At 36.3% G+C, this 14,095-nt stretch overlaps 1 protein-coding gene across 3 annotated transcripts; it reads right to left on the reverse strand.

Annotated features, from left to right (window-relative positions):
* Positions 1 to 9,067: 9,067 nt before the first annotated feature.
* Positions 9,068 to 13,349, reverse strand: LOC131638931 (rab GTPase-activating protein 22-like). Of its 3 annotated transcripts, none has more exons than XM_058909460.1 (12): positions 13,067 to 13,349; positions 12,778 to 12,970; positions 12,254 to 12,349; positions 11,804 to 11,907; positions 11,319 to 11,497; positions 11,099 to 11,221; positions 10,928 to 11,016; positions 10,540 to 10,649; positions 10,117 to 10,214; positions 9,738 to 10,003; positions 9,555 to 9,638; positions 9,068 to 9,461 (listed from the first exon to the last, which is right to left on the reverse strand). In XM_058909460.1, exons 2-12 carry the CDS (start codon positions 12,901 to 12,903, stop codon positions 9,444 to 9,446), a joined length of 1,293 nt encoding a protein of 430 aa, XP_058765443.1. In that variant the 5' UTR covers positions 12,904 to 12,970; positions 13,067 to 13,349; the 3' UTR covers positions 9,068 to 9,443. The 3 variants fall into 3 exon arrangements, with proteins under 3 accessions (XP_058765443.1, XP_058765444.1, XP_058765445.1); XM_058909461.1 differs by having other exon boundaries at positions 9,738 to 9,992; positions 10,544 to 10,649; positions 13,067 to 13,344; XM_058909462.1 differs by lacking the exons at positions 9,068 to 9,461; positions 9,555 to 9,638 and having other exon boundaries at positions 9,850 to 10,003; positions 10,544 to 10,649; positions 13,067 to 13,347.
* Positions 13,350 to 14,095: the final 746 nt, after the last annotated feature.

Genomic DNA, 14,095 nt, shown 5'->3' on the forward strand with positions numbered 1-14,095 from the left:
CATTTGATTGGCAATAGATTTGGCTGCAAGCATCCCCGTATCAGCAAGAATATCTAATGCATATTTGTGTTGGCTTAAGTGAATTCCTTTGTTGGTGCGAGAAACTTCAAAGCCTAGGAAATATTTGATATTCTTTAAGTCTTTAATGCGGAAAGTATAATGAAGAAAACCTTTAACATGATTTATTTTTGTTAATGAATATCCTGTGAGGACAATGTCGTCTACATATACTAGGAGAGTAGTGAAAGTGTTGAGAGAATACTTGACGAATAATGAGTGATCATATTCTGAATGATGATAGCCGAGACTGGTAAAGGCATAAAACTGTTTACTGAACCATTGTATATTTGCTTAACGAAGACCCTAAAGGGTGAGACAACATACTTGATTAGGAGAGGTAGGAATGAGACCGGATGGCAACTTCTTGAACACTTTTTCATTTAAATCATCATGAAGGAATGCGTTCTCCACATCCAATTGTTGAATGATCCATTTTTCAGTGACTACAATAGAAAGCAAAAGACTAGTAGTAGTTAACTTAATAATACACAGGCTTTGTAGTGTTCTATAGTGCCACCAGCTTCGTGTTTAATACAGTACACCCATCTGCAACTAATGGCAACCTTGTCTTTGGGTAAGGCGGTGAGGGACCGAGTATTGTTAGTTACAAGTGCTTGAAGTTCATTATTCATGGCATCAATCCATTGTTGTAATTTGATAGCTTGTTTATAGGTTTGTGGTTCAATAGAATTGGTAATTGAAAGTGTGTAATGAAAATGGGATGGTGATAATTTATGATAAGATAATACAAAATGCAAAGGATATAGTAAGTTAATGGTAGAGGAGGAAGGTGAAAATTTAGGATAACAATGAAATTCTTTAAGATAGCCAGGGGATTTGGTAGTTCTAGTTGATCTTCTTAGGTAGGTTTTGTCAAAAGATGGATGTGGATTGGATGGAGGAACTATGGAGAATGAAGAATCACATGGCAAGTTTGGGGCTAAAGTTGATGGAGTGTAGATAGGTTGTGTTGAGGTTGGTTGGATATGCGGTTGTTATCTATCATACTCTGTAGGATAAAAAGATCATCAAATAGAAAAATGGAATAATCTTGATCTGCAAATCAACACTAGGAGAAGAATCAATAATTTTAGCATAAGGAAAAGTAGATTCATAAAAGACAACATTGCGAGAAATGAATATTTCTCCAGTAGAAAGATAAAAAAAACAACATAACCTTTAGTACCAACTTTAAAACATAGAAAAATACATTTTTTTAGCTTATGGATCAAGTTTGGTATAATGTTGTTCTAAGATAGAAACATAGCATAATGAGCCGAAAACTTTGAGGTCAAGAAAAGTAGGAGGTTTATTATAAAGTAATTCAAAATGAAACTTATTTTGAAAAATAGAACTAGACAATTTTTTGATCAAATAAAGAGCACGAAGAACAACATAGAACCAAAAACATTTGAGAAGTTTGTCGTAAAAAAAAAGGCTACTAGTAATGTTAAGTATGTGACCATGCTTCCTTTCAACAATAAAATTTTATTGAGGAGTAGCAACACAAGAAGTTTGATATAGGATTCCAAATTTATAATAAAAATCTTGATAGATAAATTTTGATGTCCGACCTAATTGGTTTGACAGATTTGTTAAATTGAATTTTGAAAAAAAAAACAAAATTTTGCCATAGAAATTTGATTTCATACTTAGCCATCATTAAAAAAAAATCCAAGTATGTCTAGTATGATCATCAATGATAGTTAAGAAATACATATGGCCATGCAAAGATGGAATAGAGAAAGGTCCCAAAATGTCAACATGTAATAAATCAAAGGCGTGTAAAGTAACAGAAGAGCTTAAAGAAAAGTGTAATTTGCATTGTTTAGCATAATGACACGAGTCACAAATCATTTTATTATCATATTTGATATAAGGAAAACAATACATACTTGTTCAAGGACCTTATTTGAGGGATGTCCTAAGCGAAAAATGCCAAGTATCAAAAGATGAAATAATATTTTTAACATAAAAATCATGAAAAATAGATGAATCTTTGGGAAAAGGGTCTTTAATATAATAAAGCCTATTGTGAAGTCTAGCAAGATCAATCATCTTCAAACTTGTAGCTTCTTGAATATTGCAAACAAATTCATAAAAGGTTAACTTGCAATTAGAATTGGAAATAAGAAGATGAACAAAGACAGTATTCAATTTGAATGTAGATAAATAAATAATATTGTATAATTTAAAAAAGGAGAGAATTCAGTTGTGCTTGAAAATTTTGCTACAACAACCGATCCATCAGGTAAAGAAACACTAATAGGATTGATTCTGCGAAAAGAAGTAACGTATTTCTTGCAATAGGTAACATGATTAGTTGTCCCACTATCAAGAATCTAATCATCAAGAATCAATAATTCCGTAACAGGGAGAGAAGTTGTTGAATTATCTCAGCACTCAATTGTGGATTTGATGAATCATTTGTAGAAACATTTGAAAAAGTTGGAAAGATTTGTCATTAGAAGAAGTGGTGTTATTGACGGTTGATTGAGTCTTGGGCTTGTATTCAGGTGAAAATCTATGTTTGAAGTAGCAAGTGTCAATGGTATGGGCGAGACGTGTGCAAAAGGTGAACTGTTTGGGTGGACCACGATCTTCAAACAAACTTCGACCTCGGCCACATCCTTTGTTGTTATAACCACGGCCTTGAGAATAGTTACCATTATCATACACTTTGTAAAGAATTTTTTAACTTTGAATTGTAGTACTTGCAAGACTTGATTCTTATTGAAGAACCAATGAAAGAACTTTGCTAATGGAAGAAAGTGGATGCAAATGAAGAATTTGAGAACAATCACGTTGTTGTTTGATGATCTTGAAAGCAGCACAATTGCAAGGTGTGTGGCAGATGCAAGAAGGAAGAGGACAAAGGTCTTCAAGACCTTCCCAATAAATTTTCATAAAATTGAAAAATCCTAAAATTAATCCTTCACCTTGTTTAGTGGAGTGAATTTCTTGCAAAAGTTCATAGAAGCGAAAGTGATTTCTTTTAGTGAATCGTTATTTCAATTCTTGCCAAAGAACCCTGGAATTTTTTACGTAAGCGACACTTTGAGCGACTGAAGGTGTGAGAGATTGAGTTATCCACAAGATAACAAGACCATCACACTGCTACCATGCATCAAAAAGAGAATCATATTCTGGTAAAGGCGATAAATTTCCATTGATGAATTGCAGTTTGCTCTTGGCAAGGAAGGTTCGCTTCATTCCACGACTCCAAGTATGATTGTTGTTGTTTAATTGTGGAGAGACCACAACCAATCCTAAATTTTCACCACGATGAATGTAACAAGGTGATTAATGTGATTGAGAGGATTCTTTGATGTGATGAATCGTTGAATCATTGTTTTTATCAGAGGAAGATGGAGAAATTTCTTAATCCATTACTGAAGGAGAGGAAGATGGAGAAATTTCTTAATCCATTAGTGAAGGAGAAGAAAAGCAGAAAGCGAGTTTATTATGACATAATATCATATTAGAGAAATAATTACATTTTTCTTATTGATGAAAATAGAGATTGAGGTGAGGGAAGGAACAGTCACAAAAAGTGTGAGATATTGGATCGAACTCTAGTATGGTCGAAGGGTAGCTTCTTGGTTTGACAAGATTAAGCATGAAGTCGAAGGTTGTTCACATGCTTGTGTCGAAGATGCTAGGGTTGTTAGCATGTTAAATTAGGTTTAGTGTTTAAACCTTAATTTGTTAAGTTGGCTTGTTTATTAAGTTGGCTTGTGTAATGGGCCTTGTGGAAAAAGCCCATTAGTTAGTATGTTAGGTTTTATTATAAATAGCATACTAGTCTCTCATCATTGCTAAGCTGCAAATCCTAATTTAGGGTGAGAGAGGTTATTTGTTATTCTTGTAAACTTGTAATCTTGTTTTCTAAGAGAAAGTGAAAGAATAGCAGTTATAATCAATTCTTGTGTTCTTCTTCTTCCTTGTTCTTTACTCTTCCCTTGCATTATACTTTGTTCTTGGCATCGAATTCACAACAAATTGGTGCAGTGAGCGTGGAGAAGATGCCTTAAACAAAGTATGAGATTGAAAAGTTCACCGGAGTGAATGATTTCGGTCTGTGGCGCTTGAAGATGAAAGCCCTACTGGTACAGCAGGTTTGCTTGAAAGCGTTGAAGGGAGAGGCAGCCATGAATGCAGAATTGATGGCAGCGGAGAAGACGAATATGATCGAGAAAGCACACAGCACAATTTTGTTGAGCCTTGGTGATAAGGTTCTCCGACACGTATCAAAGGAGACGACGGCATCAGGGTTATGGGTGAAACTTGAAAGTTTGTATATGACCAAATCGCTGGTAAATCGACTCTACCTGAAGCAAGCTTTGTATTCATTCAAGATAATTGAAGACAAAGTGTTGGCTGAGCAGTTGGATATGTTCAATAAGCTGATTCCTGATCTTGAAAATATTGATGTGAAGATCGATGATGAAGATAAAGCGCTGTTACTATTGTGCGCTTTGCCTCGATCACATGCTCACTTCAAAGAAACTCTCTTGTATGGAAGGGAGTCTCTGACCTTTGAAGAAGTTCAATCAGCCCTGTATCCTAAGGACTTGAACGAACGAAAAGAGCATAAACCTTCGACTGTTGGTGAAGGTTTGGCCGTTAAGGGCAAATTCTTGCGAAAGGATGGTAAGTTCGACAAGAAGAAGGGAAAAAGCCAGTCGAAGTCTTACAGCGGCGAATCATCTGGCATTCGATGCTATCATTGCAAGAAGGATGGTCACATAAGAAAGGTGTGCCCTGAACGCCTGAAAGATCATGGAGGTAAAGATAATGGCAATGCAGCCATTGTTCAAGATGATTTCGAATCATCAGATGTCCTTGTGGTTTCGAGCAGTGACTCTAGGAAGGAGTGGATTATGGATTCAGGTTGTACTTGGCACATGACTCCAAACAAAGACTTGTTCGAGGAATTATGTGATCAAGATGGTGGATCAGTACTGCTGGGAAACAACAAAGCTTGTAAGATTGCAGGTGTTGAATCTGTGAGATTTAAGCTCCATGATGAGTCAATAAGGTTATTGACTGAAGTCAGGTATTTTCCTGATTTGAAGAGAAAGCTGCTTTCTCTTGGTGAATTCGACAAGAAAGGATATGTTTTCCAAGGAGAGAAAGTATTCTAAGAGTCATGAAGGGGTCGAAGGAAGTCTTGAGATGCGTGAAGAAACAAGGCTTGTATACCCTTGAGGCTGAAGTTGTAAGTGGTTCGACAAATGTTGCATCAACGAAACCTTTGTCGAATACAGAAATTTGGCACATGAGATTGGGCCGTGTCAGTGAAAGAGGTCTGGTCGAATTAGGGAAATAAAATCTGGTTGGTGGAGACAAAGTCGAAAAGCTGAAGTTTTGTGAACCCTGTGTACTTGGAAAATCTTGCAGAGTGAAGTTCAACAAAGGCAAACAAAGAACACATGGATCCCTTGATTACATCCATGCCGATCTTTGGGGGCCTGTAAGGTGTGCATCACATTCTGGAGCGAGGTATTTCCTATCCATAGTAGATGATTATTCCGGGAAGTTATGGGTATTTATCCAGAAGACTAAGGATGAAACTTTTGAGAATTTCAAAAGTTGGAAGACTCTGGTCGAAAATCTGACTGGCAGGAAGGTCAAGAGGTTGAGAATCGATAATGGCCTTGAATTTTGCAATGAGGCGTTCGACAGTTTTTGTGCTGCCTCTGGTATTACAAGGTATAGAACTACTGCAGGTACTCCACAGAAAAATGGTTTGGCTGAAAGGTTTAATCGAACTATTTTGGAGAGAGTCAGATGCATGTTGACTAGTGCCGGTTTAAAGAAGGTGTTTTGGGCTGAGGCTGTTTCAACAACAACATATCTGATAAATAGATGTCCTTCGACAGCGTTAGGTATGAAGACACCTGAAGAAGTTTGGTCGGGACATCCACCAGATCTCGATAAACTGAGAGTATTTAGCTGCGTAGACTATGCTCACATTAGGCAAGATAAGGTCGAACCTAGAGCTCTGAAATGCATGTTCATGGGATACCCTGGAGGAGTCAAAGCTTATAGGCTATGGTGCCTAGAGCCAGGTCATGGGAGGTGTATCACAAGTCGAGATGTAGTTTTCAATGAAGTTGAGACGACTTTCAAGAAAACTGGTAATGATGATGGTTGAAGTGCAGAAGATCTGGAACAGGTAGAGATTCCTGTTGAGGTGGAGCAAGTTGATATTGAATTTCATATTCCAGATGAAGTCGAAGAAGAAGCAGAAGATGATGAGGAAGTTGAGGAAACTGTCGATGACTACCTATTGTCCAAAGATAGGTCGAGAAGAGTCATCAAGTCACCTCGGAGACTTGGGTATGCAGATCTTATAGCTTATGCCTTAATCTCTGCAAGTGAGGTTCTAGACTAAGAACCTAGAGACTATAAGGAAGTTATGAGGAGTCGAAATAAGACTGAATGGCTGAAGGCCATGAAAGATGAGATGAAATATCTTCATGATAATCACACTTGGTAACTGATCAAGAAACCTGTTGGGGCAAGGTTAGTCAACTGTTAATGGATTTTCAAAGTTAAGGAAGGAATTGAAGGAGTGACGTCGAAAAGATACAAGGCAAAGTTAGTTGCAAGGGCTTTCACTCAGAAAGAAGGTGTCGACTTTAATGAAGTGTTTTCTCCTGTTGTGAAGCATAGGTCCATTCGAATGTTGCTTGCCATGGTGGCACAGTTCGACCTTGAACTAGAACAGATGGATGTGAAGACTGCGTTCTTGTATGGTGATCTAGATGAAACGATCCTGATGAGGCAACCTGAAGGGTATGTCGAAAAGGGGAAGGAAGATTATGTGTGCAAGCTAAAGAGATCTTTATATGGGCTGAAACAATCTCCTCGACAGTGGAATAGGAGATTCGACAAGTTCATGGCACGCATAAGTTTCATTAGAAGTCAGTTCGACCACTGCGTTTACTTTAGATTTTGACCTGGTAATTCATTTGTTATTTTGTTGCTCTATGTGGATGATATTCTCATAGCAAGCAACAATGATGAAGATGTGATGAGGGTGAAGGTTGAACTCAATAAGGAGTTCGGTATGAAAGATCTGGGAGCTGCTTCCAGGATTCTTGGAATTGACATTCGAAGAGACAGAAAGAAGTCGAAGTTATGCTTATCTCAAGAGGCATATCTACGAAAGATTCTCGAAAAGTTTGGTATGTCGAATTCGAAGCCAGTTGTGACTCCAACAAACCCTGAGTTCAAGCTGAGTATAGATCAGTGTCCTAGTACTGATGTTGAAAGAGCTTATATGAATATCATCTCATATGCTAATATAGTTGGTTCTTTGATGTATGTTATGATCTGTACTAGATCCGACATAGCATATGCAGTAAGTCTTGTAAGCAGGTACATGGCGAATCCTGGAAAGGCTCACTGGCAAGCATTAAAGTGGATTTTAAGGTACATAAATGAGTCTCTGAATATGGTCCTAATTTATGGTGGAGCCTTGGGTGAAGATAGTAAATTAGTAATCGAAGGATATGTCGACTCTGATTATGCAGGTTGTATGGATTCTAGAAAGTCTATTTCTGGATATGTTTTCACCATGTTTGGCACAACAATTAGTTGGAAAGCAACACTTCAGAAGGTCGTTGCTCTATCAACCACTAAAGCGGAGTATATTGCTCTAACTGAAGCTGTGAAAGAAGCATTGTGGCTTGAAGGTTTTGCTAAGGAGCTAAAACTTCAAGGTAAAGGTATCACTGTTAAATGTGATAGTCAAAGTGCAATACATCTGTCGAAGAACTCAGCCTATCATGAGCGAACTAAGCACATTGATGTGAGGCTGCATTTCGTCAGAGGAGTAATCGAGCGTGGAGAAGTCCAAGTGCTGAAGGTTTCGACTGAGGACAATGCTGCTGATATGATCACAAAGACATTGCCGAGTTGCAAGTTTTTCCACTGTATGCAGTTGATAAAACTGCATGAAGAAAGCTAGTATGTTCCCTTGACGTTGTAGAGTTGGGTCCAAGGTGGAGATTTGTGAGATATTGGATCGAACTCTAGTATGGTCGAAGGGTAGCTTCTTGGTTCGACAGGATTAAGCATGAAGTCGAAGGTTGTTCACATGCTTGTGTCGAAGATGCTAGGGTTGTTAGCATGTTAAATTAGATTTAGTGTTTAAACCTTAATTTGTTAAGTTGGCTTGTTTATTAAGTTGGCTTGTGTAATGGGCCTTGTGGAAAAAGCCCATTAGTTAGTATGTTAGATTTTATTATAAATAGCATACTAGTCTCTCATCATTGCTAAGCTGCAAATCCTAATTTAGGGTGAGAGAGGTTATTTGTTATTCTTGTAAACTTGTAATCTTGTTTTCTAAGAGAAAGTGAAAGAATAGCAGTTATAACCAATTCTTATGTTCTTCTTCATCATTGTTCTTTACTCTTCCCTTGCATTATATTTTGTTTTTGGCATCGAATTCACAATAAAAAAGATATAAGGAAAGAGTCCTACTCCAACTACATCCCACTTATTAAAAAAAACAGTATAACCTTGAGCTGTACACGATTCCAACTTAATCAAGTTACCTCACAAAAGTGAATCACAACCTGAAGTCGACAAGATAGCATATTTCAAACATCACAAAATATACATAACCATTTTATTATTAAGGATTAAAAATCCAAATAAAAAAGTTGATCCCAGAAAAATACCGCCTTGAAGAATAAGACAAGTCTCGACCTTAAGTAGTTATAGGTCACAAACACCTTAGAGAAGTCAAAAAGCTTTGATACGAGGGACAGTAAAGATGAAGAGGGTTGCTCTTTCCACCCTTTCATAGTGGACTAGTAACGACGATGAAAGACGGTGTTGGTGTTGCTATTAAAAGTTTCGCATTGATCGGCGACCCTACTCTTAAAAATCACCCAACAACTTGAGGCGATAATCGTGATTGAGTGATAATGCCTGTAGTATGGATATGTATAGGATAAAAATCACACCTTAGGAGTTGAACCCATGCATGAGTAGCAAACAAAACATATTTGACAGTTTTGTAACCATTGATGTGATAAATGTTGCCTTATGGAAGAAAAAAATCCCTAGTTTACATTATACATGCCAATATCATAAGTAAAAGTTTCTTCCCCCTAACAATCTTAGCAAATGAATTCAAGAGTTTATATCTAATAAAACTGTTGATTTCTGGTTCTCTATATCTAATGACATCCATATTGAAGAATTCAAAGAATTAGAATCATCATGTGAATCTGCTTTCAATCGCTAAGAAAAAAAACAAAATAAAGAAAACAAAAATGGATTGTCAGGAGCAACTGAAACATAGGAAGATCATGCAACAACAGCTGCCATCAAATAGTTACTGAAAATCTAGGGCTGTTCTGTCATGCCTTCTTGGTGGTCTGCATGAGTAAAAACAGACACTTCAAACTGTTTTCAAATCAAACTGACCTTGAGCAAAAAATTGAAGTACGATAGGAATGAAATAAACTTACCTTGAGCAGGTATCTTTTCTGAAGTTTCAATGCTTCGTCACATGCCTTTTTAGCATCAAGACTTGAGGTTATGTCGCCCAAGATCTGAAGAGATTGTTTCACGTGAGATACATGCAGGAACAAATGAAAGAACTTGACATCTATCCATACATATATAGTAAGGGGTGGAAAAAGAGAGAGGACCTTGACAACGTCATCCACACCCTTGGCCTCAGTTAAAATCCGCTTGTTCTTGGTCTCGAGAACACTAGCAACAAGAAAAACAGCCAGTGCACTATTTTCCTCTGTATGTCCTGCCTTTAAATATTTTCTCTCAAATTTTCCGTATTGCTTCAGAACTTTGTCGTTTGCTGCAGGTGTCACGCCTTTCGTTTTAGCACGCTCTGGGTCCTCGTACCTAGTGAATATGTTCGGGTTGTATTCCATGCCCCACATCAACTGGAAACAATCTATATTATGTCTTAAAATGAGCTATTAATTTGAAATACTCTCTATCTCATCATAAGAATCGGGGAAAAATTGCTCCTCAAAACATTATGTTGTCGTAGGATTTGATCCTTACCTCCCAAAGATACAAAGTGTCTGCAAAAGAAAATTCTCTTCGGAAAAGAACCATCAGCATGCGAAATGCAAAGAGATACTCTCCGCCATCTAAATCCTCTGCAAAATTAAAAAAGATAAGGGTCAGTTGCCTCCTCGTACATTTATAGAGAAGAAAACTTCTTCATGCTGAGACAAACATGAAACACGGTTTTAGGTAATATTAAAAGCACGCGGTTGTGTGTGTGTGTGTGTGTTGTCATTTTTCTATTATCAAAAGCAACCTTGCAACATGAATATATGATTCTCAAAAGAGAGAAATATTTTTCGGAAACTTCCACCACATGGAAGCATTTGACTCCGAGTGAAAATAAAGAATAGAAGAATTTAAACCATGAAACTATTTTACTTGTGACATATTAGAAGTATCTAAAACAAGCTTTACCTACCAAGGTGATGATGAAGCTTGGGATCAACTGTTTTTATTATCTGTGAGAGTGTACCCAACTGAGATTGCACCCCCATTGAACTAGCAGTGCACCTGAAGTTCTCTCTCTGTTATGGGACATGGTCAGGATTGTAAAAACCACAGAAAAATTCAAGGGTATATTTGGTTTGAGAAAATGTTCTCCATTTTACTTCAAATTACAAAAGTACCGCCGTTTTCTTATCTTGTTTTCTTTTTTTTCAGATATTTTGCATACAAACAATGAAAAGAATTTTTTTTAAAATTGTTTGGTGTTTCCTATACAAAACTTCAATAACATGACATAAAGGGAGAACACAAAGAACAGAGCAGGAAAAATTTCCCCTGCATGATATGTCTAGCGTACCATTCTCCGCATCGCACGGTCAAAGCACCAATAGCAATCTGCTTCATTCTCAATAAGAATAACCAAAGGTGAGCAAATATCATTCATTCCTGCAAAGGAAATAATCCATTAAGAAACTTCTTGAAGCTCTTTCAGTTTAACATTAAAAAATTGAAAGGTATAGTAATCCACCTTGTACATAACCAATATCATTGTCCAACCAAGCATAAATCGACAGAACATCCCAAAGTTTTGCTTGATTACCTTCATCTTCGTAAAAGACAAGTGATCGGTCTGTTCGAACAACATCCAGACCTAAAATGCAAAAATAATCAATGGCCATTATGGATACTTATTAAACCAAACATAACAGAATAAAAATCAGAGTATTTATGCAGCAGCATATACTTACCAATCTGATGTAATAACTGTAACCACTGCACAACTTTCTTATCTGGATTCCTGACGGTTACCAAAGAAGGATCTGTTGGCTGGCCATCCTCATTGAGGAGAGGTGTTGTAACAAATTTTCCACTACCAAGGACTGGAACTATCTTTTGACATTCAGCTTTCCACATATCATACTGTCCCCTGAATAATTTACAAAAAGATTTCATGTGTTGTGCTAATACTTAATATTTTATGGGAGATTAAGTTGTTAGAAGATATAAAAATTTCTTGATTAGTTTCCATATTTCTTTGCTATTATCATAATTTGTTTATCTATTTAATCATATTAGTCTCTTAGAGTTAGAACCCATACCAAATGCATTCCCTGAACAGATACAGGAATTCAAAGGACCTAAGAATATTATAATACTACTGACGAGCTTGACTTCTTTTAATCCTCGATCTCATTTTCTAATCCTACAGAAACACATTTAAATGAAAATATACCTCCGGCGTTGCTTGAGCTCATTCCGTTCATCAAATGTACTGTTAGGATCATAACAACCTAGTAAGAACTCCATTACCACCCCTTTGATTGAAGGATGGACACCCTACATAATATATGGATTTAAACACAGCAATAAGCATAAACCAGAAGGAACAAAAACTAGAATAATATATGACGATGATTGATTGTAACTTTCATTGATATATATGTTGTCAAAAAAATACATATGTTGTCTAATGATCATGAAAAATCACATCATATAATGTCTCTTTCACATAGAAAAATGTCCGATGCAAGTGGAGGGAGTATCATCACTGCAGTCTACAACCTATTGGGATAGAGTCACCATACAATTGAACAGTAATTACCAGAGTGATTATAAACACCACAAACATACAGAGGAAACACACAAACAGATCAGCAATGCAAGGGTAAACAATAAAAGTTACCCCTCGCTGTATTCGTCTCAGCACTTTTGCGATATCCAAACGACCGTCTTCATCAAATGATGCTTGCCATCTTCTTTCACTTAAAGTCTTGCCATACTGTGGAAGTAAAAACAGTGTATAAAGAAAATCACCAACTCACTCAAGTATATATAATAACAATATACGTGGAATCGAAGATAAGTAAGGGACCTATTGAGTTCGTACAGATTACACCATTAGACTAATAAAAAGCTGATAAGTGTTCTTAAGTAGCTATAGTGGCGCTATGGCATAACAAAATTTGAACAAGTTGACATTGTTCTGGTATGTGATATTTTGTACAACGAGTTATCAAATAGTAGCAATAGTGGCACTATAATTCGAATAAACTGATATTCCTGGCGATCAGCAATTGACACCACTTATCTTAGCATAAACTTTCAATCTTGGAATAGTTTTAGGGCATTGCTAACATTCAATCAAACATTTCATAGGCATAAAAACAAAAAACAAACAAAAGCATTAATAGATGATGTAAAGCTGACCCTTGGTTTAAAACGAGTTGTTGGAACATCAGCTTGGCATTCTGGTCGAATGGGGTAGAAATCACTCAACTCCCTAGTTCCAGACCTCTTCATAAGAACACTCCACAGCCCCCCACAACCAATCATCTACTTCACCGAAACCTTTCAATGTCAACTCGGTTGCAACATATTAGAGACCCATCACGATCAATTCCTGAAATTTGAGAAAAACACACAAAAAATGTTATTTTTATATAATGAAATCAAAACAAAAACAAAAGGGGTAAATTTGATTGTTGATTGGTATTACCGATGATAAGATAATCCGATTGTGAATCTGTAAGCAGCTTTGTGAAAATAAGCCGGTTGCGGAAACGCGATTGTTAGGGAAAATGGCGATTTGGGAAATGATGAGATTGAATTGAAAGAATGTGGGAAGATGGTGAGAAAGAGAGAGAGAATGGAATGAGTGTTGAATAGAAGAATCCGCAAAATGGAACAATGATTGATGTTAGAAGAAACAAAGACAAAATACTATGCGGCTATATATATGGATGTTTTTTCTTAACGGTTTATTGCATTGCATTTTTCAAAGACTTTTTTGTTTTTTTTACAATCATTACAAATATCATTTTCAAATATTTGTTATGTTGGTTCGGATGGCAATTTTGGAAAAATATCTTTTCACCATGAACATTCGTATTCGGCTATTCCTATTTGGAGGAAGGGATAAATGTATGAGAAAACAATATATCGCTTACAGCACTCCAGTAAATAATGTCAGATATTTTAAACCGATTTGAATGATTTCACATTGATGGTTTTTTATTGAGATCGTGTAAAAAAAATTAAATTGACGGTACATGTTATCTAGGGGTGGGAATAGACCAGGCCGACTAACAGGGGTCTACGGCCCAGCCTACATAGGCCAAGGCCAGACCAAGCTTTTTACATAAATAGAAAAGGCCTAGGCTTTTTTATAAGCCTATCTAGCTAAAGAGGCTAGGCTACAGGCCATATAAAAAGCATTTTAAGCCTATGAGGCCGGCCTATTTAAATAAATTTGAATAATTTTATTAATATTATATTATATTTTGTATTTTGAATTAAAATATAAAAATAAATATTAGTTATCTTAAAGAAATTATGAAAATAAGATGAAAAAAAATCTTATGAACAATGTCATAAGTTACTTCCATAAGTTTTTTCAAACAAATAGTATCACAAAATTTATACTATTAGGTAAACTCAAATAAGTCAATGCAAACAAACATTTAATCTCACTGATCTTTTAATTTGTTAGTCTATATAAAGTTGAGTTGAGTGACTTATTTATAAA

The sequence above is a fragment of the Vicia villosa genome, unplaced genomic scaffold (assembly GCF_029867415.1).
Source record: "Vicia villosa cultivar HV-30 ecotype Madison, WI unplaced genomic scaffold, Vvil1.0 ctg.002484F_1_1, whole genome shotgun sequence".
Classification (NCBI taxonomy): Eukaryota; Viridiplantae; Streptophyta; class Magnoliopsida; order Fabales; family Fabaceae; genus Vicia; species Vicia villosa.

What these genes read in the sequence shown, in the direction of transcription:
- LOC131638931 (XM_058909460.1), bottom strand. Translation starts at nt 12,903, where the DNA reads ATGATTGGTTGTGGGGGGCTGTGGAGTGTTCTTATGAAGAGGTCTGGA. An exon ending in CAACTCGTTTTAAACCAAGG is followed by an intron (nt 12,350 to 12,777) that starts GTCAGCTTTACA and finishes TTACTTCCACAG; the next exon opens with TATGGCAAGACTTTAAGTGA. An exon ending in TGAGACGAATACAGCGAGGG is followed by an intron (nt 11,908 to 12,253) that starts GTAACTTTTATT and finishes TATATTATGTAG; the next exon opens with GGTGTCCATCCTTCAATCAA.